Consider the following 27480-nt stretch of genomic DNA (forward strand, 5'->3'; position numbering starts at 1 on the left):
ACAGGCCTGCCTTGGACCCTGGATACTTATTCAGGAAGGTCGCACACACTGAAGTCTATGCTGCTGCGGATGCCAGTACCCAAGATAACTAGATTAAAGCTGGCTCAAGTAGATCACACCTGACATACCCAAAGACTGACTCTGCATTGCTGGGTAAATAGCTAGAATGTAATGACAATCCAAGGGATTTAAGGTCTGTAAAATCTTTCTACCAAAAAAAATCTAAAATTTTGAGCCAAATTTGAATCACCAATATCCTTTATTTTGTTCTTTATCAATTCTTTAAACGTGCCAAAAGAAGTGTTGCCTCCAGGCTGGATAAAAATCAAATTATTTAAAAAAGGATTTTTTTATTTAAAAAATCAGATTTTTTTGGATAAACTATCTTTAGATAGGTTTTTTCCTCAAAAAGCATTTTAATTAAGATACATTTTAGGTAAAAGATATCTCATCATAGGATAGGGACTATAAATTCTAGTTCTATAGTATGAAACAATATATTCATGTAAAGTTTAAGAAAAGTTTTGTACATGAGTTCAAATAATTTATGGATTAGGGATCCAATCTTATGGAGTCCTAGGGGCTCCCGTATAGATTATTTAGGTTAATCTTTTACCTACCCAATGGGACTCAGTGCTCAGTCTAGAAGATACCATCAGAGATGCTTAGTTTTGCAGTTCTCAAACTGTGGATTTGTGTCTCCAGAGATAACATGCTTGTTGAAAGTAAAAATGTTTTTAAATAAATAAAATATAGAGAGGTGAGCAATAACAGACCTCAACCCTTTTGTCCCTCTGCAAATTTATGTACAAGGAGTCTATCCCTTACCTCTCTCTAGAAGTGCAGAGTTTCAAAAAGCTCAATTAATAGAAGATTGTCAGGGCTAAATAGATCTGGACAAGGAGAAGAAGTCTGGAGATAAATGTGAGAAGGGAGGGACAGGCAGTAGAAACAAGAGTGAAATTGTTTGAGCAGCATATTCCAGAAGTCTTGATGTCTTTCTGAGTGTAGCCTTCATTGATTTGAGATCTACTATAGCATTCTCTCACTAGAAGGGAAAACCTATAATAGCAGCAGGCTGTAAGAGAGACCCAGTTTGGGAATAAGAACCATTCAAGAAATATATGTTGGCTGATGATGTTTTAAAGAAAGTCACACCAGTGAACTAGTGGAATTCACTTAAGCACTTGGATTCAGAGATTGTTGAAGTGATAATATCACTTTTAACAGCAGTAGCTTCTTCTGCTGGTGAAGAAAGAATATTTTCTTCCTTTGGACTAATCCATTCCAAATTGAAAAATCGTTTAGGACCTGAAAAAGCAGGAAAGCTTGTTTTTCTTTTCCAGATTATGAACAAACAGGAAAATGAAGGTAAAGGTGACTGAGTTAGCTGCTGAAGTTTCTCATGTTGACCTGGATGACAGTCAATTTAATATATTTTTTTTAATATTTCCTTTAACTATTTTAGTTTAAAATAATTTAAACAAAAAACCTGATTTCAAAAAACCTGAATATTTAACTAAATTCAGAAATTCATATGCTTGTTTTGTTAAAATATTATGTTTGCTGTTGAAGAAAAAAATCCAGAATATATAACGTTGTTGTTTTAGTTAAATAAAACAATTTAAATGTCTGTCTGGTGATGTTCTCCCTCCTAATACAGCATGGCAAGAAAATCCTCCAAATATTAATTATTAGCCTGTTGAGTTAGAAATGGTTCACCTCCCAATGACTTCATAAATATCTGCTTCAATTACCTTTGGTAAATGAAATAACCAATCATTCATTTTCTGATATAGCTGTAAAACTAATCTGAAAAGTTTACATTTTTAAAGTGATTTATATTGAATAGTGTGTACCTATGTAGGGAGCCAGGGTGGCTTCCCTCCGAGCCTGAGGGCAAAAAGCCACTCTCTCAACCTGAGTGGGCGGGGCCAGGCCAAGCTTGTTCCGCCCCCTGGAAGGGGAGGGGTGGAACAGGAAGTACAAAGGGCGGGGCTCTTAGCTCACTGAGGGGAGCACCAGGGAGGGAGGCAGATGCAGACTGCACGCTGCTCCCTTCGGACCTTGCTGCCACCCCAGGGGGTGAGGGGTGCAGCCTGAGGGGCGCGCTACAGACTCTTGCCGGCGCTCCCCTGCCTGAGGGGCGCTACAGACTCTTGCCGGCGCTCCCCTGCCTGAGGGGCGCGCTACAGACTCCTGCCGGCGCTCTCCTGCCCAAGGGGCGTGCCACAGACGTTCGCCGGTGTCCCCCCCTGCCACTGACTCTCCGAGACCGGGCGGGGCTCAAGCCGGCCAGGGAAAGAGTAGCTCGCCATCGCCCCTAGCTGTGGTATGCCAGGCGACGCAACTTACAACCTTCTATAAATGAAACCTACATCTATCTCTGAGTTGTGAGGAATATGTATTAAGGTTAACATACAACAAGAATACCCTTTTATGCAGAAATCCATGATTAAATTGAGTCTTCCTGACTAGTGATTTAAATCAAATCCACCCTGGTTGCCTCTAGGGTATTAAGAGTCTAATACTGTGTTATATATACTGTATGCCTAAATCCATGGACACCTATTGGTATATGAAGTTGCTGGAAAAAAATCATATCTATTTAGTGTACATTAAGATACTCCAAGGACATCAAATCAAAGATGCCAATCTGAAACTAGTACTGCACCATCTGTGATGTTATAATTTCAGCTTTTATCCTCTTCCAATGTGTCATTGCAAAGGTCTGACAAAGTGCTTTCATTTCTACTTGTGTGAGATACAGTAATAGAGTATAATTATACTGCTTTCAGGAGGGAAAAAAGGAAATGGTTTCTAACAAGAATTGAGATTGAAACTTATTTCAATAGCTCTAGCTCAATATCAGCAGCATTAGAAAAATGTCAGGAATTCAATCCCTCCTAAATAGAACACACAGCAAGCAGCAGCTCTCAACATTATGCCACCCATTTAAAGTCTGTCTTCCACTAAAAACATAGGAGTTAGTCTCAAGGCACTTTCTTACCAGGATTATGAGCAAACAGGCATTTATTGTGTCTGATTTTGGTGAGGAAAATCAACTTTCACTTTCCTCTGTCTAACTCCTACGTCCTTTTTACACTGGGTGGGTCTACACTACAGCCTAAGTCGATATAACTTATGTCACTCAGGGGTGTGAAAAAGCCCCTCCCCAAGTGGCGCAAGTTTCGTTCTGTTCAAGCCGGTGCTATGTTGTCAGGAGATGCTCTTCCCCGACATAGCTCCTGCTTCTCGAAGACATGGAACAATTATGCCAACAAGAGATCTCTCTCCCGTCGGCATAGTGCAGCTTCACCAGATGCACTACTGCAGCGCAGCTGCGCCAATGTAGGGCTGTAGTGTAGACTTGCCCAATGATTTAAGACACCACTGGGCAGATCTAGTTGGTGGAGCTGTGTGAATGACTTATTATTTGGTGTGTGGGTGTTCTGAAAAATATCAAGAGGAAAAATTGGTTTTAGGTGAACACAATTTTTTGGGGGAGGGGGGTAAAAGTTTTGATTTATTATTTAAATAAAACTGAAGTAAATTGAAAATTTTGCATAAAAGTCCAAAACCTTTTGAAAAAAAATCAAAAGCAGACTGTTTCAATTTTTTTCATGTTTGTGTTTTGTTTCCCCATCCCCTCAACTGAAACAATTTGGCAAATTCAACACAAATTCGGACAATGTTTCAGTAGACTCAAATCTATTTTTCTTTTTCCAGTGAAAAATTTCTCCCAGTTCTCTTTATTAGTTTGTAATTTGTTCACACTTTGCTAGTTTTCAGTTCATTATAGGTAATTGAGAATAACTAGCAAGTACTGCAAATTATAACAATTTCTAATGCTTTCAAATATAGCCATATTAAGGCCTTGTCTACACTAGAAAGGGTTTGCCCAGTATAAGCTGCATCTTCACTGAGAGCAAACAGGCAAAAAAAGTGCTTTTGCCAACATAGCTTATACCAGTTCCCTCAACAAAATAAGGTATACCAGTAAAAGAACCTTTTTTGCCAGTACGACTGCATCTACGATAGGTCTTTTGCCAGCATAGCTATGTCAATTAGGGGCGTAAAAAGTCACACTTCTAACTGGGACAGCTTTGCAAGTGTAGACCAAGCCTAACTCTCACTTCTACTATATCCTCCATGCAACAAGTACCACCGTGACTCCAAAAATAAGAATATTTTGTCTACTTTCACTTTTGAATGGTATGGATTTAAATATGTATGCACACTGGTGTAGATGGGGAATGGCTAGAATTGTAAGAGGCTCAAGATGATTTATATGGAAATCTTTGCTACAATTTGCTTTCTTCAACTACCATCAATATACGTAGCGTAGATGGGGAACACACACACATTGTATTAAAGGAATTGTATGTAAACAGTCCTGAGCCTTTTCCACTTGTAACCATGTTGGAACTAGTTCATTCTCAGAAGTGCAAAATAAAAAAAGATACACAGGTTGAATATGAATGTCCATATTATGAGTTGAGTTAAAACCTAGTTGAAACAGAAGTGAAGGAAGGATGCATTTGCACATCAAATTGTAAGAGACAGCTAAGGTGACACCTAAAACAAGGCATAATGGAATTTGCCCAGAAACTAGCAACATGTGGGAAGAGGGTTCCACTGGGTATTGTTCTGACCAGGTGTGTGTGTGTGTGTGTCTCGGGGTACAGAAATAAGACTAGCTGGGGTGTAGTGGGGGCAGACAAGAAACAGACTGAAGCCTTGTCCACACTGCCACTTTACAGCACTGCAACTTTCTTGCTCGGGGTGTGAAAAAACACTTCCCTGAGCGCTGCAAGTTTCAGCACTGTAAAGTGGCAGTGTAGGGTGTGCTCCCAGCACTGGTAGCTACTCCCCTTGTGGAAGTGGGTTCCGCGACTACACAGCCATGTTAAAGCGCTATGGTGGCAGTGCTTTAATGTTGCTAGTGAAGACTCTGAGGCACAATTAGAAAGCCAATCAGCAACCTGTAAGCACAGTGTGACTTTGGGAGAGGCCTGGAGAGTTTCTGGGACAGGGGTATTGGCTGAAAGAAGCTTGCACCTATAAACTGAGAAATGGTTCCTGTTGTTCTTGGTTTCTCCTGCATTGGGAGAAGCAAGACTTTGTACATTCTTTGGAAATAAGCAAGACTGCATTAAAGAAAATACCAGATGCCATCATCAATTTCTACTCCCAACTGGATCATCATACCAGGTCCTTAATAGTGACCTGGCATGCATATAAAAAAGGAGCAACGGTCTACACAGTATTTTTAAAAGATTATGAAAATTAAATCCTAGCAGTGCAGCTTCATACGTGATTAATTGTTCATTCTAAAACATAATCCCACTAGCTGCATTTTTAATTGCACGTGTGTCTACAGATGGGACAGTTTTGGTCGTCACAGATTATTCCCCAGCCAGAATGAGAAGGGGACTCAGGTGCTCAGAACCATGGATCTCAGATGATCTACTGGAGACCAAGGTGAACACTACATAAGCCGGTTTCAGAGGGGTAGCCGTGTTAGTCTGTATCAGCGAAAAGATGCCACAAGTACTCCTCATTCTTTTTACCACATAAACCCAATTATTCAGCACTGACTCCCATCCCCCATGACAGCATAGTGTTTGCAGGGGCAGTAATGCTGCTGCCTCCCAAACCCCACTTTCCCAGAAAGGATTTCCTGATAGGGTGGAGGAACCTGGGTGAGTTAAAAAACAACTGACTCAGTATTAATGCACATGACTTTTCCTGCATGTTTAAGGAGTTTGTCTGGCTCACATCATTGGAGCTTGCCATGGTGTAAGTCAGTCAGTCTCTCTCACACACACACCCCTCTTGCAGACAAGAGATTAATGAGAATCTCAGCTTTCATTTAAAAAAATATTTCTAGCCTTCACGGTTGCAGAGACAAGCTTGAAAAATATGACTTGAGTACATCTTAAAGGTTCCAAAACCAGACAAATACAAAGTACCCCAATATTAAAAAACAACAACAACAACAAAAACCCTCAATTTTTAAGCCAGTCTCATGTTTTTGAGGGCCCAGCTCATGACGTTTGAATATTTGAAGCTGGGAACACTCTCTCTCTCTCTAGATATATATAACAGAAGCATTTGCCCCACCATGCTTTTTCAGGCTCTACCTGTCAGCTGTGTTCTTGTGAAGAAGCAATACACTGACATTTACATGAACCTTTTCCTAAGTATTTGAGAACATGATTCTTTTAAGTTTCTCCCATATTATAAAACAAATCTTTCTGAGAAAGAGCACTTTGGAGAAGCTGAAGTATCTTATAACCAGCATCCTGATTACTCAAGCAAGTAATTTTTGGAATGCCAGAGATTATAGGCACGTTTCAATACTGATTTATTACAAACCTAGTAGATTTGAAAGCAGTAACTTCTAGAGAACCAGGGACAACATAGCCACATGACCTTGTATGTGTTCAAGAGGACAATAAAGGGCGAGTTATCAGTCTGTCTCTCACCAACACATTTCTGCTGCAACATGATGTTTCAGTATGCCAGTCCTAGAGTGAGGCTTTAACAAAAACGGTTGAAGATGCTTTGTCTCAGCTGATTTATGGGCATATAGTTCTTTTACGCTCTCTCTAGTTCTTTCAGTTCTCTCTAGTTCTTCCATGTTTATTCTATGAGAATGAAACAGACTGAATTTTAATCAAAACATTATGGATGTATGCCTATTATATGCTCCATGTTTAACTTTTCCAGACAACGTTTTTGGAGCTATTGACAGGCTTCCCTGGTGTGGGGAGGTATTCAATAATACCACACATAGGCTTTGACTGAGAAGATGGGGCCTGAAGAGTTCTTCAGTTATAAAGGACTGAATCCACCATGAAGCATCATGTATGTGAACCAAAGAGAGAGAATTTCCTCAGCTTGGATATTAGATTCTTCTGAAGCAGTTCTGTCAGTGATGTAAATTCCTCCCTACTGGAGGGGGCTGTTGAAGGTTCTCATAGAAATGTAATGTACAAAGGAAAGATGAACCCATCAGGATGGCTGTACAGGTGAAGCCAGCCTTCACTTAGTCTTCAAGAGGAAGCGGATGAGGCGAGGAGTTGGGCATGAGAAGATAAAATCTGAGGACGCAGAGAACCACAAGTTCTCTCTCACACGTGGGGCAATCCATCTGTCAGCTCCCTAGATAGAAAGCACACTGGGATCTTTGAGAATGTGTAAATAAACGTTATTAACTTAATTCTTAAAGTTTTATTAACTTACTTTCTGCAGCAAAATTTTCCAATTGCATGTGCAATATCTTCTTAGGCAAGTTTGTCTTAGGTAAGATAGTTTGATTATATTCTACATCCTCCCAAGTCCCTCCTGCCTCCAACATGTTTTCTATCTTGCACACAATTTTAATAAATCCTGTAACACTTTTGACTGCATCCTCTTTAAGGGGATCCACACTCTGAGTATCTCGCAAAGATATGATGCCCTGAAGAGTAACATTCCTTAAAGACACAGTCAGGCAGACAAGAGAGCATTTAGAAACAGACCCCAAAGAACTGCAAAAAACGTAATCCCATTTTGAGACAAGTCAAGCAGATAGCATAACAGAGGTAACCTTTGTCATTCCTTGGAGCTTCCAGCTGTATCATATTGGTAAGCACTGAACTGAAACAGTACTGAAGCATCTCTGTGACACAGACTATAGGCCAAATTCATGGGGCTGATGCAAATCCTCTGAAATCAGTGGAGCTGAACTATGTACTCAAAAAATATTCTCCATAGCAAGGGTCCTCTCCGAAACCAACTGCCAACTGATACATAGGCCATGGCTACACTTGCAGATTTGCAGCGCTGCAGCAGGGTGTGAAAAAACACCCCCTCCAGCGCTGCAAAGCGCCAGTGTGATCAGAGCCCCAGCGCTGGGAGCATGGCTCCCAGCGCTGTACGTTAATCCCCATAGGGAGGTGGAGTACGGACAGCGCTGGGAGAGCTCTCTCCCAGCGCTGGCGCTCCGACCACACTCGCGCTTCAAAGCGCTGCCGCGGGAGCGCTGTGCAGCGCTAAGTGTAGCCATAGCGACTGCCATTCAATCCTGACTGAGCCTGACTACAAGAGAAACAAGAAGAAGCAGAGAAGACCTTTCCCCTCCCCCCCGAATCTAGATTTATTAAAGCTGGAAGCAAGTTTAAGGATATTTGCAGGTTCCCTGGTTGTTCATTCCCAGCATTTCTCAGAATAATTTTTATTAGGGATATTTCTGCCTGGGAATATTAAAATCTATTTTGTCACCAATTTACAAGGTAGATTGGACTGGTGCGGTAGCAGAGCATACTGACCAGGATCCAGTCAGCCACTGCTGGCTTCTCTCAGAACTTTGAGGATATTTGCAAGGTTGCCAACTCTCATAATTTTATCATGAGTCTCAAGATATTGTCTTAAAGCCCCAACTCCTGGAGTCATGTGACTACATAACAATCCGAGCTTCCATTTAAAAAAAACGTAGGTTCTAGCCCTTGCGGTTGCAGAGAAAAGCTTGAAAATATGAACCCTAACCACTCAAAACCCAGAAGGAAAATAAATGGTAGTCACAATTTTTTTTTTAATCTCACAATTCAGACACGTGATTCTGGGGGCATTTTAATGCTGATGACTGGCAATACTGGGAAAGTCTCCCCAGATTAAAAGCATATCCGGGCCTAAGCTAGGATCGGAAACATGTATTAAATTTCACTGGCATCAGGAGAAGTCTGGGGTTACTGTTCTAAGGAAGGATCAGGCTCTGAAAAAGATACATCAATTTTATGGCCTGGACTATGTAGAGGGGCTTTAAATAATTTATTCCATCTCTGCTACATGCTTGATTAAGTTATCAATTCATTTGCAGGTGCACTGCAGGGCCCAACCTGAAATTTCACATATTCAGATTATGTGATCATTTAAAAGGGCATCTGTAATTCATCCAAAACATTCAGAAGAGAATTTTGACACTGCCCTACTTGACCATGTATTATTAAAGCCAATGTTAGACACACAGAACATTCAAGTGTAGTACATAATGTAAGACCCCCAAACAGAGTAAAGAGGTCTTTGCACAAAGCATGGAGATCTAAACACTGAACAAAGTACCGTTTCTTATCCTGCTGGATATTATTCTGTCAATCCCAAAATGGAAATGGTAAAAATAATATAACTACATGTATAGGAGAGAATTTCATCACTTGAACAACAAGAAAACTGCTTTACATCTCTCAGCAGAATTAAAAGCCTTGGCTGTGAATTAAAATAGGGACTATCCCAAAGTTTACGAGACAACATTATCTGCATTACAAGAAATTGCCTTAGCTTTGAAAGCTTCTGTACTGGCTGAGAAATCGTTCTGATTAGAAAAGGGTCCTGGGTCAACAGTACCACTATGATGCCAGGGGACATGGAATGTGTTCTAGCAAAAATCCTTTATTTGAGGCTCTCTTTTCTCAGTTTAAATGAACTATAATCAACTTTGCAGTAATTCTTTACCCAGTGTAACAAAAAACAAGCAAAATCTATCCAAAACTGCTAGTTCATAGCCTGATGAAAATGCATCCCCAAGAAGGCCTCTGTTTTTGTGAGACCAAATAGAGAGACTACCTGGTTTCAAGAAATAGTTGGAGGAAAAAACCCAACAACCACTCGCGGGACCTCCTGGTCAACCTCCTCCTCGCCCTGGCTAAAATGGCCATCTACGTGACCAGGGAGAGCCGGTTGGCCAATGGAGACTCCTGCGACTGTGGAGCTTGTTTCCAATCCTTAGTCCGTTCACATCTCCGGGCGGAGTTCCTCTGGGTGGCGTCCGCTGGCTCCCTTGACGCCTTCGAGGAGCAGTGGGCGCTGTCCGGGGTTCTCTGCTCGGTGTCCCCGTCAGGCTCCCTTCTTATGACCCTTTGACCGCACTCCTGTCCCTGTTCTTTTATTAGTTGCCCCCCGCAATTAGTGGGTTTCTGAGGTCCTGTAGATCCTCCCCTTATGCTGAGGGGGGGATCCGTTAGCCTGGGGCGGGCTTCTGCCCGCCCCATTTCCCGGAAACCCAATAGAAAAAAACCCCCACTAAGTACAGGGTGGGATCACAGGATCAGGTTAACTGAGTGAGAAAGTACAATCAAAAGATGGCTGCTTGGAGCTATCATTCTTCTAGTGTAATTAGAGCACAAATTTCAGTGTGAGCTAGCGGTCAGAGCACAAAACTGGGAGTCAGGAGACTTGAGTTCTAGACCCAGTGCTGATATATGACAGTGACTTACTCAAGATCACGTTTGTGCCTCAGTTTACCCAACTTTTAATGTGGGGATAATACTTACTGCCTTTGTACAAAGCTTTGAAATTTTAGGATGAATAGCACACACCATTGTTTCAAGATAGAGCCTTTGCCTCCTCTCTGTTCTGCTCAATTCTGAGCTCACTGTCAGCACCCGAACACTAATAATTTTTAATTGCAGTGAGAATGTCTTACCTGTGATATATTCAGAATTCCAAGTTTTAAGAAACCATGGAAAAATGCAATCAATTACAGTTGATCCACAGTGAAATTAAAATAATCTGATAACACCACATTTCACAGATATCTAATCTATTAGAGCATCTGAAGTCAAAAGCATGACATTTATGACATAAATGAGGAAAATCTCCTCTTTACAGTTTCAATTATTTTCTTTGTGTAACAACAACAAAAATCTACTTGGATGGTCACCCAAACTACTAGTACAAGTGCTCAGTCAATTCAGAAATACTAGCCTCATGCATGACTCTTCAAGTTGACATTAGCCTTTTTCCAGTCATCCGGGACCTTCCCCGATCGCCATGTTTTTTCAAAGATAATGGCCAATGGCTCTGCAATCTCATCAGCCAACTCCTTTAGCACCCTCGGATGCAGCGCATCCGGCCCCACGGACTTGTGCTCGTCCAGCTTTTCTAAATAGTCCCGAACTACTTCTTTCCCCACAGAGAGCTGGTCACCTCCTCCCCATACCGTGCTGCAGATTGCAGCTGTCTGGGAGCTGACCTTGTCTGTGAAGACAGAGGCAAAAAAAGCATTGAGTACACTAGCTTTCTCCACATCCTCTGTCACTAGGTTCCCTCCCTCATTCAGCAAGGGGTCCACACTTTCCTTGACTTTCTTCTTGTTGCTAACATACCTGAAGAAACCCTTCTTGTTACTCCTAACATCTCCGGCTAGCTGCAACTCCAAGTGTGATTTGGCCTTCCTAATTTCACTCCTGCATGCCTGAGCAATACTTTTATACTCCTCCCTGGTTATTTGTCCAATCTTCCACTTCTTATAAGCTGTTTTTTTGTGTTTAAGACGAGCAAGGATTTCACTGTTGAGCCAAGCTGGTCGCCTGCCATATTTACTTTTCTTCCTACACATCGGGATGGTTTGTTCCTGCAACCTCAATAAGGTTTCTTTAAAATACAGCCAGCTTTCCTCGACTCCTTTCCCCGTCATGTTATTCTCCCAGGGGACCTTGCCCATCAGTTCCCTGAGGGAGTCGAAGTCTGCTTTTCTGAAGTCCAGGGTCTCTGTTCTACTGCTCTCCTTTCTTCCTTGTGTCAGGATCCTGAACTCGACCATCTCATGGTCACTGCCTCCCAGGTTCCCATCCACTATTGCTTCCTCTACTATTTCATCCCTGTTTGTGAGCAGCAGGTCAAGAAGAGCTTTTCCCCTAGTTGGTTCCTCCAGCACTTGCACCAGGAAATTGTCCCCTACACTTTCCAGAAACTTCCTGGATTGTCTGTGCACCGCTGTATTGCTCTCCCAGCAGATATTGGGGTGATTAAAGTCACCCATGAGAACCAGGGCCTGTGATCTAGCAATTTCTGTTAGTTGCTGGAAGAAAACCTCGTCCACCTCATCCCCCTGGTCCGGTGGTCTGTAGCAGACTCCCATCACGACATTACCCTTGTCTAAATTTAATCCAGAGACTCTCAGGTTTTTGTGCAGTTTCATACTGGAGCTCTGAGCAGTCATACTGCTCTCTTACATACAACGTTTGTTAAAATCAAGTCTAGAACAGCTAGAAATATTATTGGAGAGAAGCTGACACTCTTGAAAATCAAAAGGCACAAATTTATATACTTTAGTCACATCGGGCACAGAGATGGAAATAAGCTCAAGAAAGCTATACAGTTGGAAGGATGGTGATGGGAGGTCAGCTGCTTAGTTTTCAGAGTTAGCAACAGATCAAGAAGGTTTCTGAAAATTCTGCTATCATGTCACCAGTATTCAGACAAAAATAAATGGACTTAAATTTACTTGCTGCAAGAGACTATAAATATACCGATTTCGAAATAGCATTTTCATGATACGAATCTCTTTTAATGGCATTTATATTAATGTGCTAGTATTTATGCAAAAGCAGACTTCAGATTTTCTCTACAGCCAATGCAAGACTGCGACTATTATGTGCTTAGATTATATCTTAAGATGGTACTGTACACTTCCCTGTAGTTATGCTGTTGGTTTACCATCTCTTCAAAGACTTTTAGACAGTTTTAATCCATCCTCATTTGTTGTAAGTAATTTCAGTTGCAAACCCCAACCCAGAGCAAGATCCAATACATTCTGCTCCAAGATTACTCCACTAAAAGCAACCACTTTAACTGTAGTCGTAGTGCCATCAGAATTCCCATTCAGCATCAAACATTCACTATTTCATTAAAAGGACTGAATCCCCCACCCCTTAATTACAGCTCTGAGGGAAGCTTATAATTAGGTTTGGAAGGATTAAATTGTAATCCGTAAATGTCGGTAAACTTCAATTTCACTGCATACACACAAACCGATTAAAAGTATTTCTATCAACAACTGAAATTTACAGACAGGCAAAGTAAGAAAAATGCTGCTTGAGAACCTATTAGAGTTTAATCCGAGGATATTTACGTTGTATATTTTGACATGTGATGTTGACAATGTGTGTTTAAATGGTTATATGGACTTCTTGAATTTCAGTGTCTACTTTCTTACAATTGTCAGATCCCCTCCATTTCTGACAACTGTGAAAATTTAAGCTGATAAAAATTGGAAAAAAAAAAAAAGGTTAGAAGCACATTATTATCCATCAAAATTACTTTAAGAAATTCTTTCCTTAAAGCCTACTTAAAATGTAAGTTTGAAGCATCATTAATCATCACCAAAACATTACTATAGTTCTAACTTTGGTCTTTGGGGCAGAGACTGTCACTTGCTATGTACAGCACCTAGCACAAAGGGGCCCTGACCTGGTTAGCCTCTCTGCATTTCCACAATATAAAAATTAATTTACAGAAGGCATGAGACTCCTGCTCCTTCAATAAAATTTTAAAGATGTTGGATCCAAGTCTCCTACAACATGTCCCTTCTCCCCCATGACTAAACATGTAGGGATATTAAAGAAGGTTTATATTAAACATGGTTTATATGAAAAATGATTTATTGTTAGAAATGATTTATTGTTAAATGATACTTTATAACTGAAGGTTTATATTAGAAGTAAATGTGATTCCCAACATTTAGCCTCTAACCTGCAAGCCACCAGCTGTGTCTGTGTGAAGCCTGCTCAAAGAAATACTTTGTATAAAACTTGTTAAACATTAATTAACTCTAAGGGTACGTCTTCACTACCCGCCGCATCGGCGGGTAGCAATCGATTTCTCGGAGTTCGATATATTGCGTCTCATCTAGACGCGATATATCGAACCCCGAACGCGCTCCCGTCGACTCCGGAACTCCACCGGAGCGAGTGGCAGTAGCGGAGTCGACGGGGGAGCCGCGGACGTTGACCCCGCGCCGTGAGGACGGGTAAGTAATTCGAGCTAAGGTACTTCGACTTCAGCTACGTGAATAGCGTAGCTGAAGTTGCGTACCTTAGATCGACCCCCCCCAGTGTAGACCAGGCCTAAGTAAGCCAAAACAGTAGCTGTTATAGTATATAGATAAAGACCCCCCCACCCTCTGTAAGTTTTCATCTCACTTTATTTTTAATTGTTAAAAGACGGGGAGTCTCACATAAATTGGTAACACCCCAAAAAGGTAAAGACACAGTGAAATAGATGTGATTAAGATAGAGAATGTATGTGAATGAGTGCCTAGTTTAAATAATGAATGAATGAATGGTTAGGTAGTTACCAGCCTGAAGAATTCAGTGTTGGCTGAAGAAGGTGTCAAATGGGATCAACCAGATGACCCCCGGAGGGCAAACGGGAATCCACCCCACCACACCTCAAAAGCATTAAAAACAAACATCTGATAACATGGAGCCAGCCACCTGCTGATTGATTTAGCAACAGCAGAATGAAGCAACTCTCATGAACTGACACAGTAATAAATTCCTATAAAACTGGACTCTAAAGACTGAGGACTTTGAGTCTATGGTTCTGCTGCCAGCCTCCAGGAGCATCAGATGCATCTGACACAGACTCGGCTCCATCCTCATGACCAAGATACCTGGCCAGTAACTTGGCATGAGCAACGTCTAGGCTGGTAACTATAACATCTATACAGAACCTGAATGAATGATTGTGTGAATGAATATATATGTGTGTGTGTATAAGAAATAAAACAGTAATAGAAATAAGTAGTAAAACAACGTTGTTTGCTTTTATCTTTTGCTTTACTATTATATTTACAATAAATGTGGCATCTTTGCCTTATCCCTCTTAATAAGATCCTGCTAGTTTTTATTGGTATAACAAACATAATGAAGCATGGTCAGATTCTCCAGTAGCTCCAACACTGCAACCCATTACCTAGGGCAGGAAGGAGACTGGTTCAAAAAAATTAAACACAGCATATCAAACTGTGAATATTTCATATGAACTATGAAGAAGGAACAAATGAACATTTCCTGGAGGAAGAAAATCCAACTATCCATACATTTGCTCTATAAGCAGTACATGGGTATTCTAGTCAGAATGGATATCTGTATTACACAGTCAGGGAATTGTAATCATCCTTTCATGGTGCAGTGAGTATCTCTGGCTAAAATGATTTTTCTGTGATGTAATTAATTTAACGTTCAAGTAGGAAACAATAAGATTTCCCCTCTGCTGTGACAAACATTCAGGACTTCCATTTAAAGACACCTCATGAGGCTCACATCTTCCTCCAGCAATAAGGAGATATTCATGGAATGGAATTTCTACCTGTTTTGCAGGTGAAGTAAGAAACATTTCTTGCAGGGAACCAATTTGCATTCCTTCAGCACCAGATTACAGTGTGAAGGTTGTCAAATAATTCTGGTATAAAAAATACTTGACAGTGAATGTAAGGACAGGTAACTGCATTTGCGTTGTTTATTCTTAGTAAAAACAAATTGAAATTGACATCTTACCACTGTCTGGGGTACTCAAATTGTTTTATCTTTTTAAAGATGTATACTCTGTGCTTATCCATGATAAATGCATCTTTTAAAATGTATTTTGTTTGCAGTACAGAGGCTTTTTGTTTCAGCATCCTAAACAAGCCTATAGAGTAGCGGAGAAATTCAATGAATAGCACAATCAGATTAAAGAACCATCTGGCAGACAAAATAATGTTAAATGCTCTCTCAGAAGCAACAGTGCAGACAGAACCTCCTAATCATTGCACACAGCACCGGGGTTATTTGTTTACCCACTTATTCGTCACTGCCACCAGAGCACTCTTGTTGCTTGCTCACTTGGTATGAGATTCCATAGTTCTGCTGCCAGTCCTTCCTGGATTAAAGAGAATTATTTTGCAATCTACAAAGGTTACCATGTTTAGTAGGCAGGCAGCCAACTAATTTTCAGTCTTAACTTTCACTCCCTTCCTTATATACACAGTTATGGCGAATAAAGTCATCCTAACAAGAGACATTTATTTCACTAGAGATGGGCCTGACCCCTGCAGCCTGGATCTGAACTTTCCCAAAATTCAGCTGGGACTCAGATCAAGTGTTCCATTTTAAGCCATCTCTCCTCACAACAGTGAAGCTACAAATTACGTATCACAAATCCACTACAATATAAAAACACAAAGGGGTGTGCATTGGTAAATTGCTACCTGGCTTTGGACAATCAGTAGTCCAAGCCATAGTCCACAAAGGATTGTTTTTTAAGATCCTCTGTTATTATCCTATAACAGAAATAAAGTCTCAGTTGAGGCGATCCAGATCTTAAAGGACCCCTTGAGGATGCAAGTATATCGCTGACAATTGAGTAGAACCATTGAATGACCGGGGTGGGGGCGGAGGAGGAAGGGGGCGAGAGCTCCCAGGTCTGTCCATCTCCCACCTCAAGCATACAACTAATGACCAGGTTTAATGCTCATCGCGCTTTCCAGACAGGCTTGGCTGCAGGGAATAAGTTGGTGGCCAGGGAGATGGGCAATGGCGAATTTATCAAAGGCCTCCCTGCCCTCCCACGTCAAGGTGATCACCAGATTCTTGTTCAATATTGAGACACCAAGCATAGCCACCTAGAGAATAGGGAGACATGTTCCCTCATCATTACCATACAGCCAACAAGATAAAAGAGAAACTAGTCAGGAGGAGGAATTAATATAAGGAGTCCTGCCTCACAACTTAGCCAATGTCACAGCAGGGGCAGGCCCAAAGGAGTGAAATTTCAGTCCTCAATTGGATTTCAAGGAGCATAATCAATTTCCCACCACTGGCCACAGCAGAATTTAGACCACAATGAAGAATTAAGACCACAATGCACCTTTACTGTGGATTTGCAGGCATGCTGTTATGGGAAAGGTGAATTAGCAACATTCCACGAAACTTAACGCTCTACACAGTGATATTTCACCAGCCTATTTTTATTCAAGGTAAGAGAATCAAGGTTTATAATTTAACTAGATGTTGAGGGCAGGTGCACTGCTTATTACTGAGGGGAGGTGTACTGTTCATTGTTCCCTCTGATCATGGCAGCAGAGCTATCATTGCAGACTGATTGTTGTCTTGGAAAATTTGATTACATGGTCTTGAACACAAAGAGAATCAGTAAACTCACCGAAAAAACATCATTCTGGATCAAATGTTTGAAGGTTAAAGAAAAATTGAAAGTGCACAAAAAGGGGAAAAGGTGTGGACCAGAAGAGTTCTTAAACCAAGCAATTATTTTGTATAAGTCACTTAAAACAATTATACTATGCTTTGTGGTAAGCCTTCAAAGCACTCACAACATTTTACTGATTGATTCTCACTGCCCTGTAAAGTAGGTTAGGTATCATCCTCAGGTTACAGATAGAGAAAGAGAGAGAAATGCTTAGTGCCTTGTTCAAGGTCCTAGAAGGAATCAGGTTTGGAATTCGAAGCCAAGAGGAACTGGTTTCCAATCCCCTGCTCAATTTTGTTTTGTGAAAATTTTTCCATAAGGTGTTTGGTCTTTTTGTGTGTGTATAAGTCAATAGTTGTTTAAATTAAACATTTCATAAACAGAAAATGAATAAACTAACTACACAAATAGAATGTTCAGTTTCACTTCTCATTCAGTATAAACCACCAAAATGCAAAAATTAAACAGCCTAAGTGATAAGGAGAGATTTTTAAAGTTTTAATAATATAAGATCTTACTAACAGATAAAGAAATGGTTTTAAATATGTATACTTTTTTAGTGACAATGTGTGATCACAATGATTCTAATCTTCTCTGGAAGTAGAGATTTGTTTTACATTCCCAAATTAATCTCTTTCCTGCAATTAGGTCCCTTCCAGTCCTACACATCTATAATTCTATGTTCTAAGAAATGTCAGCTTCTTTTAAACAATACTGTTTCTATCTACAGCAGATGTCAGCCTCAATATTGAATAAAGCTGGCTATTACAAAACTCTTAAAACATGAACAGGCACAGAATACGGTATTTTGCAGATAACTACATGCATACGCACAAGAATACTTCCTTGCAAATCACGGGTTTTGATTCCAGAATCTACACTCAGAGTGGAGACAGTGAGGAGTTGTGGATGTAAATATATACAGAAGAAGAGACAGTGAGTTTTAACTGCCCTGTACAACAGGTGTCTTTCCAGTGAGTAAATGTTTATCTCAAAGAATGTAGCCATATCTCAACTGCCAGCTGAAATAATGGAGAACATCCAGTCCCAATTCCATTATGATATATTGGCATGGATGCAACATTGAAGGCCAACAAAATGAACCCGCTGAGACAGGCATATTCCTTGAAACAAGAATGAGGAATGCACACTGGCTTTTTTTTTTTTTTTAAAGCATCTGTGAACATTTATTTGCTAAAAAGTCATGACAAGTGCATACATAGCTCCATAAATACACACTTTATTGGGGTTGTGTGTGTTTTATTGGGTTTTTATCCTCTTGTGTCTAGAGCAAGGTTTGTGTGTAGAGAAGTAATTTTATAGACCAATATTTATTTAGTCTCCCAATATTGGAAGACTATCTATTCTTCCCAATTGTCGGGTCTGACAAAACGACAATCATTCCAAACCTGAGTGGGTGGGGCTTTAAGCCATAAAGGATTCCCTGACCTCCAAGTGTGTTGGTGACCAGTTCAGCCCTTGGCATAAACCATCATAGGTTAGAGCAGCCCTGAAGCTATTCTACCTACTACAACCCCCTAGGGTTATTGAACTGGCTGGAGTTCACTGCAGCATATAAACACTCTACCCACAGACCCTTCCCACCACCAATAAACCTCCTATGCCAATAGGCCACATAGAGTGATTATACAGACTCCCTCTCAGTCAGGGAATTCCCCATAGTCCCACAGTTCAAAGTGGCCTGAGCAGCTGGGGGTAGGGGGGCTGAGGATTTGGCCTGATGTTTAGAAACAGAGGCATAAGAGAGGGTTAAACTGTACAAAGCTGCAGTTTATTTAGAATATTCAGCTGCAAGGCAGAGACTAGTGATGATTCATTTCCTTCAGGCTGCTGCATGCACTGTTCTGGGGATGTTGCTTTGATAGAATCCACTATAAAACTTGACAGTGAAGCACAGGGAGAAGGGGAAAGAAAACAAGACTGACTAAATTTCAAATAGCCCTTTGGATTTATTTATTTATTTTTACACATTTGGGGTGTTTGCTCAGGAGCTGATACACAAATGAATTTTAAAATGTGGTATTCATAACACTGGAAGCATTACAGTAATTTGAGACAGCTGGCGAGAAGAGGGAAGGATTGGAAAATTCACTCTGTGGAACCGGTCAACAGCTTACTAGCTGCAGGCATCACAGCATGGGTGACTTTGAGCTGTTTTTTTTAAACAGGATGTGAATATTATTGACAACTGAGAAGCAAAACATTTTTTCCTGCTGCCTGCAGATAAACAAAACAAAGATTTTCCAACCACCTGCAATTTGCAACCAGCAAGACTCTCCCCTCAGCAACAGGGTTACCTGCGTAGGCCTCTTAGAAAATAAAGTAGAATTGGAACATTCTTTCACAAAAATGTCTGTAACTTCGTTTTGTCCGTTTTCACACTCCAGAAGTTTTCTGGGGACTGTATATTTCACTGTAGGCTCACAGGAAATCACATTTTCACACTGTGTAAATAGTTGTTCCTCAAACATAAGACCACTTTTTAATAAACCTTCACCAAAAAAAGGAAACATTTTGAATTAACAAAATATGAACACACTCAAATTTTGAAAATTTCTACTTTTGCACACTCTTATCCTACTGACAGCCAACTTGATACTTACAGAGTCTAGATCAGGGGTTCTCAAACTGGGGGTCACGACCCCTCAGGGGGTCACAAGGTTATTACTTGGAGGGGGGTCACAAGGTGTCAGCCTCCACCCTAAACCCTGCTTTTCCTCCAGCATTAATAAAGGTGTTAATGTATTTTTAATTTATTGGGGAGGGGGCCACACTCAGAGGCTTGCTATGTGAAAGGAGTCACCAGTACAAAAGTTTGAGAACCACTGGTCTAGATTATGGTACTTCCCTCCTTATCCACATTCTTGCTGTTACCTGTTACAAAATACGGCCCTGTCTATACTTGGGATATTTGTACCAATGTAGCTTCCTGACTGCAGGCTTCCAGGGTGGATGTATTGCACCTGTGCAAAATGGGGATTGTACTCAAGTGGCTTCCCCTGATTTGAAACCAGCATGGGTGATTTTGAACTGAGTTTTTAAAACAGGATGTGCACAGCTTACCCTGGCTTCAAACCAAGGGAAGCCACATGAATGCAATCCCCATTTTGTACTGATGCAGTATATCCACACTTGTGTATCTGCAACAGTAAGAACATCCCCAGTACAGATGGCCCATAGTTTAGTTATGTCTGCAAATGGCTGGAAGCAGCAGCAAATCTCAGGCTTACAGAGATTCAGCATTCATGGTTAAAAAGACTGGGATAATTTGCAAACTGGGATAGTTTGCAAACTCAGGCTTATGTTAGTACTATAGGGTTGCCAATTTTGGTTGGCTGTATTCCTGGAGATTTCCATCACATGACATAATCTTTAATTAAAGATTAATTTTTAATTCCTGGAGACTCCAGGCCAATCCTGGAAGGTTGGTAACCCTAGGAATATTTTCTGGCTCAGTGCTATGTCTCCTCACTATAAATTCCATTCCATGCATCCGATGAAGTGGGGCCATGAAAGCTTATGCACAAATACATTTGTTAATCTCTGAGGTGCCACAAGTACTCCTGTTCTTTTAGCGGATACAGACTAACACGGCTGCTACTCTGAAACATGCCAATGTAGTGACTGTTTGGAAATTTGAATTGAAATTGAAACATTAATACACACTTTAAAAGCATATACAGTGTATGATAAAATACGTGTATCTGAAAGTATAATAGATTTGAAAAGTATGAACATAGACTAGCTTCCTTATACAGCTGTTGTTTTTTATGACAATGTCAGTGCATTCATTTCGGTGATGTTGGCCAACCTAATAATTTCAAATGATGAGTTGTAAGCAAAGTCTAAATGAGCTCTCCCTGACAGCTAGTGATGAGCTGGGGGCTGGGGGGAAAGGCTTCAGGACCAGATTGTATTTACATTCACACCTAATCTACCTAGGTATCCAGCAAACAGAGCTGTGCTGCCCAAGTGATAGATTTCGGCTGGGGTTGGGTTACAAATCACTTGAATGTGGGGGCTGGGCGTGGGGGAATGAAATGTTGTTGTTGTTGTTATTGTATGAGTAAAGGGCAGTTGAACTGTACTTAGCCTGTGCTGATTGAGGGCATCACGAGAGAGGGTGGGGACCTGTCCCTCTCCACTGTTTAAAGACAGAGCTGATTAGGCTCCATAGATAGTCTTTTGTTCTGTTAAGTGACCACGGCAGCTGAAATCACTGATAATCAGGTCTAAGTGCTTAGTCCTACTGTGGGGACAGTTTTCCTGTGGGTACAGTGTTTCTGTGGAAGAGACAGCCCAGACTGCACTAGCAGCGAGGTTCCCCCACTGAGAGCTCAGCTGAAATCACTGAGAGCTGGTGGAACCTCAAGAGACCAACTCACAGGGATCACAGTGGCAGGTGGCAGCAGAAGGTGACTGCGCAGGGCCATTGGCAACAGAGTGGTGGAGTGAACAGTGGCACAATGAACAGCTGTGGCCAGAGCGAACAGTGAGCAGCTGGAGGAACGAGCAAGGTGCCTTCTTGCCCCCCACCTGGCAGGTGTACTCACGTGAAAGCACCTCTGAACTCTGAGTCTCCACTGACCAAAGACAACACCAGTGAGTGGAGCGCGGTGGAGGGAAAAGTGAGGGGCATGTTATAGAAACATTTGTTTGTTGGACTATATTTTAGTGACTTTGCTCCAGAATGCTAGATTTGTGACTGGGAATGGAAACTTACCTAAATACGTTTCCTAGTAGGCCAAGATTTTTAAAATGCATTACTTGCCAAGGTTATCTCACATTGTTGCTATCTTGAGAGGTCATTATGTTGGGGAGTTTCTGTACTAAACATTTTTATTATTATAATTATTTTTTACGTAAGAATGGTCATACTGGGTCAGACCAATGGTGCATATAGCCCAGTACCCTGTCTTCCAACAGTGGTCAAGGCCAGGTGCCCCAGGGGGAATGAACAGAACAGGGAATCATCAAGTGATCCATCCCCTGTTGCCCATTCCCAGCTTCTGGCAAACAGGCTAGAGACACTCAGAGGATTGTGTTGCATCCCTCCCCATCCTGGCTAATAGCCATTGATGGACCTATTCTCTAGGAATTTATCTAGTTCTTTTTAAAATCCTGTTATAGTTTTGGTCTTCACAGCATCCCCTGGCAAAAAGTTCCACATGTTGACTTTATGTTGTGAGAGAAGTACTTCCTTTTAAAAACAAACAAACAAACAAAAAAGCCCTGCTGCCTATTAATTTCATTGGGTGACTGCTAGTTCTTGTATTATGTGAAGGATTAAATAACATTTCCCTATTCACTTTCTTCACACCAGTCAAGATTTTATAGACCTCTATCATACCCCCCCCTTAGTCATCTCTTTTCCAAGCTGAAAATTCCCAGTAATTTTAATTTCTCCTCCTGCTACCCCTAATCATTTTAGTTGCCCATCTCTGTACCTTTTCCATTTCCAATATATCTTTTTTGGGATGGAGTGACCAGATCTGCACACAGTATTCAAGGTGTACAAATACCATGGATTTATATAGAGGCAATATGATATTTTCTGTCTTATTATCTATTCCTTTCTTAAAAAAGCAAAGGTTTCAGAGTAGCAGCCGTGCTAGTCTGTATCCGCAAAAAGAACAGGAGTACTTCTAGCACCTTAGAGACTAACAAATTTATTTGAGCATAAGCTTTCGTGTGCTACATCCGATGAAGTGGACTGTAGCCCACAAAAGCTTATGCTCAAATAAATTTGTTAGTCTCTAAGGTGACATAGTTATACCTGCCTAATTTCCTAACATACATCAGGCCTTAGGGAAGTTTTCTTTGTGTTAAATTGAATGAGCCTTCAGTCACTTTTACCAGACAATCAAAATTGCTCAGGTTGATTTGTTGGGACAATTTTTCAATGCAAGTACCCCGTCAATTACTACAAGAGGCATATATGATTGTTATGGAAACAAATGCTTCAGCTGAATGAACTGTGCTGCAGACCCACAACTTGTGGTTTAGCACTAAACAAACTATCAAACAAATGCTGTAAACACATTTACCTTTCTTGATGATAATATTTTAGATTTTTAGAGGGAAAATTGTAAAAGACAGTTGGCTTGTTACTTGTATGCCCTGTTTATTTTTCAATAATTATGCAGTTAGGGAAGTCAGTTTCACTTTTGTTATAATCACTTTTACTTTCAGGTTCAGGTTCTTAGTGCTACAGTGTTTTGGCTTCCAAACAAGGCATGGAAATGTCTGTTTAATTAAAAAAAAAATAATCACCTTTAAATTATAACCTAATGACATAATCTGTTACTGAACTCATGAGATAAAATCCTGGCTGCACTGCCTTTAACATGGGCTAAGCTAATAGAGTTTAAGCATAGCAAGCAGCCTAGTCTTTAATTCCACTTCTTTAGTATGTGTTGGAGTTATGTGCTGCTCTAACAACACTAGATTTTCAAAACATAGACAAAGCAAGTTGTACTTTTAATATGTGTTAGCTAGTCAAGGTAAACTCTGGGAAGGAAAAGGAAAAAGGAAAAGCTCCTTCCCAGGGTTTAACTCCACCAGCACACATTAGCAAATACACCTTCCTTTGGAGTGAAGACATGATCACAGACCATACTGCTTTCCTGTACCTCATTACGGACTGTCATCCATTTTAGTCCCAGTTTAATTGACATTCCACCCAAAGCCAGTGTCCACTCTGTTCATTACTTTCAACTGACTTTATGAACACTGCATCAGGAAAATTCAGTTAAGGGAAACTTTGCATATGTTAAATAAATGAACCAAACATAATTTTTACACTTCCTCTATGAATTTGTGTCTGTCATGTGTCCCAGTCACACATTTTGTCCTTGAATAGGTTGAGAGTTTAGCGCCAACATTTTGCTAAGCTTCATCAGAGCAAACTTTTTAAAAGAATTGGATGGACTCTTTAATAGTCAAAATTTAAAAACATCCTGACAGTGGAACTTGTCAACTACATGCGTCTCCTTTTTCCAAATTATTAGTACACAGTCACATAGTTACAGGGCCGCCCAGAGGATTCAGGGGGCCTGGGGCAAAGCAGGGGAGCTGCGGCGCTTGTACTCACCCGGCAGCGGTCTGGGTCTTTGGTGGCATTTCGGCGGTGGGGGGCCCTTCAGTCGCACTGCGTCTTTGGCAGCACTGAAGGGCCCCCCGCCACCGAAATGCCACCGAAGACCCAGAGCGTCTGAAGGGCCCCCCGCTGCTGAAATGCCGCCAAAGACCTGGACCGCTGCTGGGCCCGGGCTCGCAGGCAAATTGCCCGCTTGCCCCCGCCCCGCCAGGCAGCCCTAATTTCCTCGGGCCATGTTACCTCGGGCCATGTTGTCCACAGAACTGTATATTTCAACAGACCTTTCTTTTAAAAATAGCATTTTTGACCCTTTTTGCACAGACAGTGGCTTGGGTTTTTAAAAAAAGATTTCTTAAAGGGATACTAACTTAAAATACTTGAGACAGAAGAGTGATTTTTTTTTTAATTTACTCATTTTACAGGTAACATTTAAGGTTACTAGAAGTGAAAGTAATTACGAACTACAAATTGCTAGCCTTCAGTTTGTTTATGCATTCATGCATTTAACAGCACTTTGTGCATAGACCATTTCACTATTTCCCTGTTGGGATAGTCCGTTTCAACGGTTTTTGTGTGGGTTTTCCCACACATGACAAAGAAAAGCCATTTTAAAATAACCACTTGAATGCACATAAATTGACAGGGGGACTCAGGAATAGGTGTGGTACCTAATCACTACACTTTTTTGGGAGGGGTGGGGATTTAATTAACTAATTTTTACAAGTTTAATGCCCTTTGAGAATAAGGCAATGGGGCACCACAGCCCTCAAAAGGGCAACCCACATGGATTTCCCCAACAGCTTCAGGAGTAAAAGAGAAAGAAAAGAGGGGATACCTAGAATGCTACTACCTTAGGGCAGGGAAATCAGGAGCAGCTGTCACATCATGTAACTGGACATGGCATTTCCTAGCTACTAGTTCACCTCAAATAGAAGAAAAATGAAATCCACAATACAGATACCTTCATAAATCTGGATCCATCAATGGCCTTTCGTGTTCATCGTAGGGTTCAAAGGCTCCCTTCTCTCTCTCCCTTGTCTCCATTAACCTTCCTAACCTCAAAGCCTCATTCTACTACAGCCATCAGTTCCCTGGTGAAGAGCTGGACTCCCTTCAAAGCCTGTCAGCAGCACTCAGATATCCATATAGTCACTTGGGGCTGTGGGTGATACCTTCGCAACTGTCCTCACCCAGAAAGCAGCAGCCCCAAACTTGATCTCCCACACACCACTGCTACCATTAGTGTTTATATTACAGCAGCTCCTAGATACCCCAGTGAAGACAGAGCTCACTATGCTAGGTACTGTATAAACACTTGCATGAGATGGCCCCTACACCAAAGAACTACTGACAGCCTAAATAGGCAATGTAAACAGTAGTAGACAAAGAACACAAAAGCAAAACATAAAAGGTAAATAAGTAGCAAGTTATATGCTTCTGTTTATTAGTTTCCCCAATACTATTCCCTTATCCTTATAAACAGGTGCCCCCTGCCTCATCACTACAGATCCAAAAAGCTCTTCTTTCAACCTGCACATCACAGAGAAATAGCCTGCTTCCCAAGACAAAGTAAGCAGGGTGGGAATGCTGACATTCCAGATGCTGCAGTCAGATCCTCACAGCAGGACGCTTGCATCGATAAATAGGTCAGGCTGCAGCATTCAAACCTAGACTACCAGGTCACCCTGCTCAATCTTTTAGCCGTTCTCACTCCACCTTCAAAACAATACAAGTCTAATTTGAATACAGAAAATACAAATGACAATATTTGAGTTAAAGCTGCATTGTCAGCATGGCTGACTTGTATATTTTGTGTGTAAAAAAGGGGAAAAAATATTTTTAAGCCCAATATTGAGAAATACCTTCAAGATTTTTACATTATTAACGCTCCCCCTGCAGTGCTGAAAGTGCAGTTATTTCTGAATTATCTTGGTGTTTATGAGCCAGAAATTGGTAAGGATTATGAACAGAAACTGAACAAGTGACTGCAATTTCCACAAACAGTGTAGTTTTATTGTCCACACTGGCTTTAGGTTGAAATAGTAAACATAAATGGTGAGAATTAAATATGATGGTAATAAACTTCAGTTTCAGTAATCTACTGGGTTGTTACTAATAATTACAATAACAAAACAAGCCTTAAAATGCTAAACCTGCCAATATCCTTTTAAGAACCACGGTCAGGCCATTTTAACCTTAAGATTGCTTGGCATTTACTGATTTATAACACTGGAGTTACAGGATTTCTTGTTTAAGTTCAGACTTTCCTCTTCTTCAGCATTCTCCTTACCACACCCCTCTCTCCAAAGATATTTATCAACAGACATATAACACAGTTGTGCTAAATCAACTGTCACTCATACAGTTTGCACTGATGATTCATCATCAACCTATCAGGGAGCAGGGCAACAAGGCTGGAGGAAGTGGAAAAATTATAAAGACAGCGCTGATGGGCAGGTTCCTGACTTGAGCTTTTAAAACAAGACAGATTTTCCTCCTCTGGCAGACTCGGAGCACAATCCACTTCGCTTGACCCTGTTTGAGTTCCCTTCCCTTCCCCTCCACCGAAGAGCAGCGCGCTCCCGGGAAGGCAGCGCTCCCCTTAGCAAAGCAAGGGACGCTGCCAGATGCCTTGGCTCCAGGTGCGCCGCCCCGCGCCGGGCTCCTGTCAGAAGCAGCTGCTCCCCGCTCTCCCGCTGGTGGGGCGCTGAGTCACTTACAGCCCCAGGTGTTTCACTGGCCTCTCCCCCGCCCGGGGCCCCAGCAGCGCCCCACACAAAGCGGGGCGCGCAGAGCCGGCGCTGAACTCCCTCCCAGGCCGGGGCTGCAGCTGGAGCTGGCGGCGGGGAACTTTCTGCCGCCCCCCGTGCCCAGGGGCTGGTGTCCGCGCCGGGGGGAGGGGGGTGCAGAGGGTCACAGCCCCCCCCCCAAGTGCTGCTCCCGCGCGCCCCGCCCCGGCCCAGCCCAGCCCAGCAGCGCGGCGAGCGGCAGGAGCGGCCGCGGGAGCCCGGCCGGCCGGAGGCGGCAGCGGGCAGCGGAGGAGGCGCCGCCCGAGCGCTGAAGTTGCCCCATGGAAACTTTCGCCGCGCCGCGTCTCACCTGGGGAGCCGGCAGGGAGCGGCCGCTTCTGGCGGCGGCGGCCAGGGGCTGCTGCCATCTCCCCCTGGCGCTCCGGAGCAGCTGCCCTGCCCGCGGCAGCATCCTCCGCCCGCCGCCCTAGGGCAGGCTCATGAGGCGCGGCGGCGGCTGCTGCTGCGGCTGCACCCGGCGGCGGTGTCCCGTAGCCCGGCCCCGCCGCTGAGACTCGGCGGCTCCGCTGGCTCCTGCCGCGGAAGGGGCGGCGA

The 27480-nt window shown here is 42.0% G+C and overlaps 1 protein-coding gene across 1 annotated transcript in view; it reads right to left on the reverse strand.

Annotated features, from left to right (window-relative positions):
- Window positions 1–27480, reverse strand: part of MCUB (mitochondrial calcium uniporter dominant negative subunit beta) — an 81803-nt gene extending 54323 nt beyond the window's left edge. The window contains exon 1 of the mRNA XM_039540620.1: window positions 27236–27480. Coding sequence (XP_039396554.1) covers window positions 27236–27337 — 102 coding nt within the window. The 5' untranslated portion in view covers window positions 27338–27480. The remainder of the gene's footprint in view (window positions 1–27235) is intronic.

This window comes from Mauremys reevesii, linkage group 5 (assembly GCF_016161935.1).
Source record: "Mauremys reevesii isolate NIE-2019 linkage group 5, ASM1616193v1, whole genome shotgun sequence".
Taxonomy (NCBI): Eukaryota; Metazoa; Chordata; order Testudines; family Geoemydidae; genus Mauremys; species Mauremys reevesii.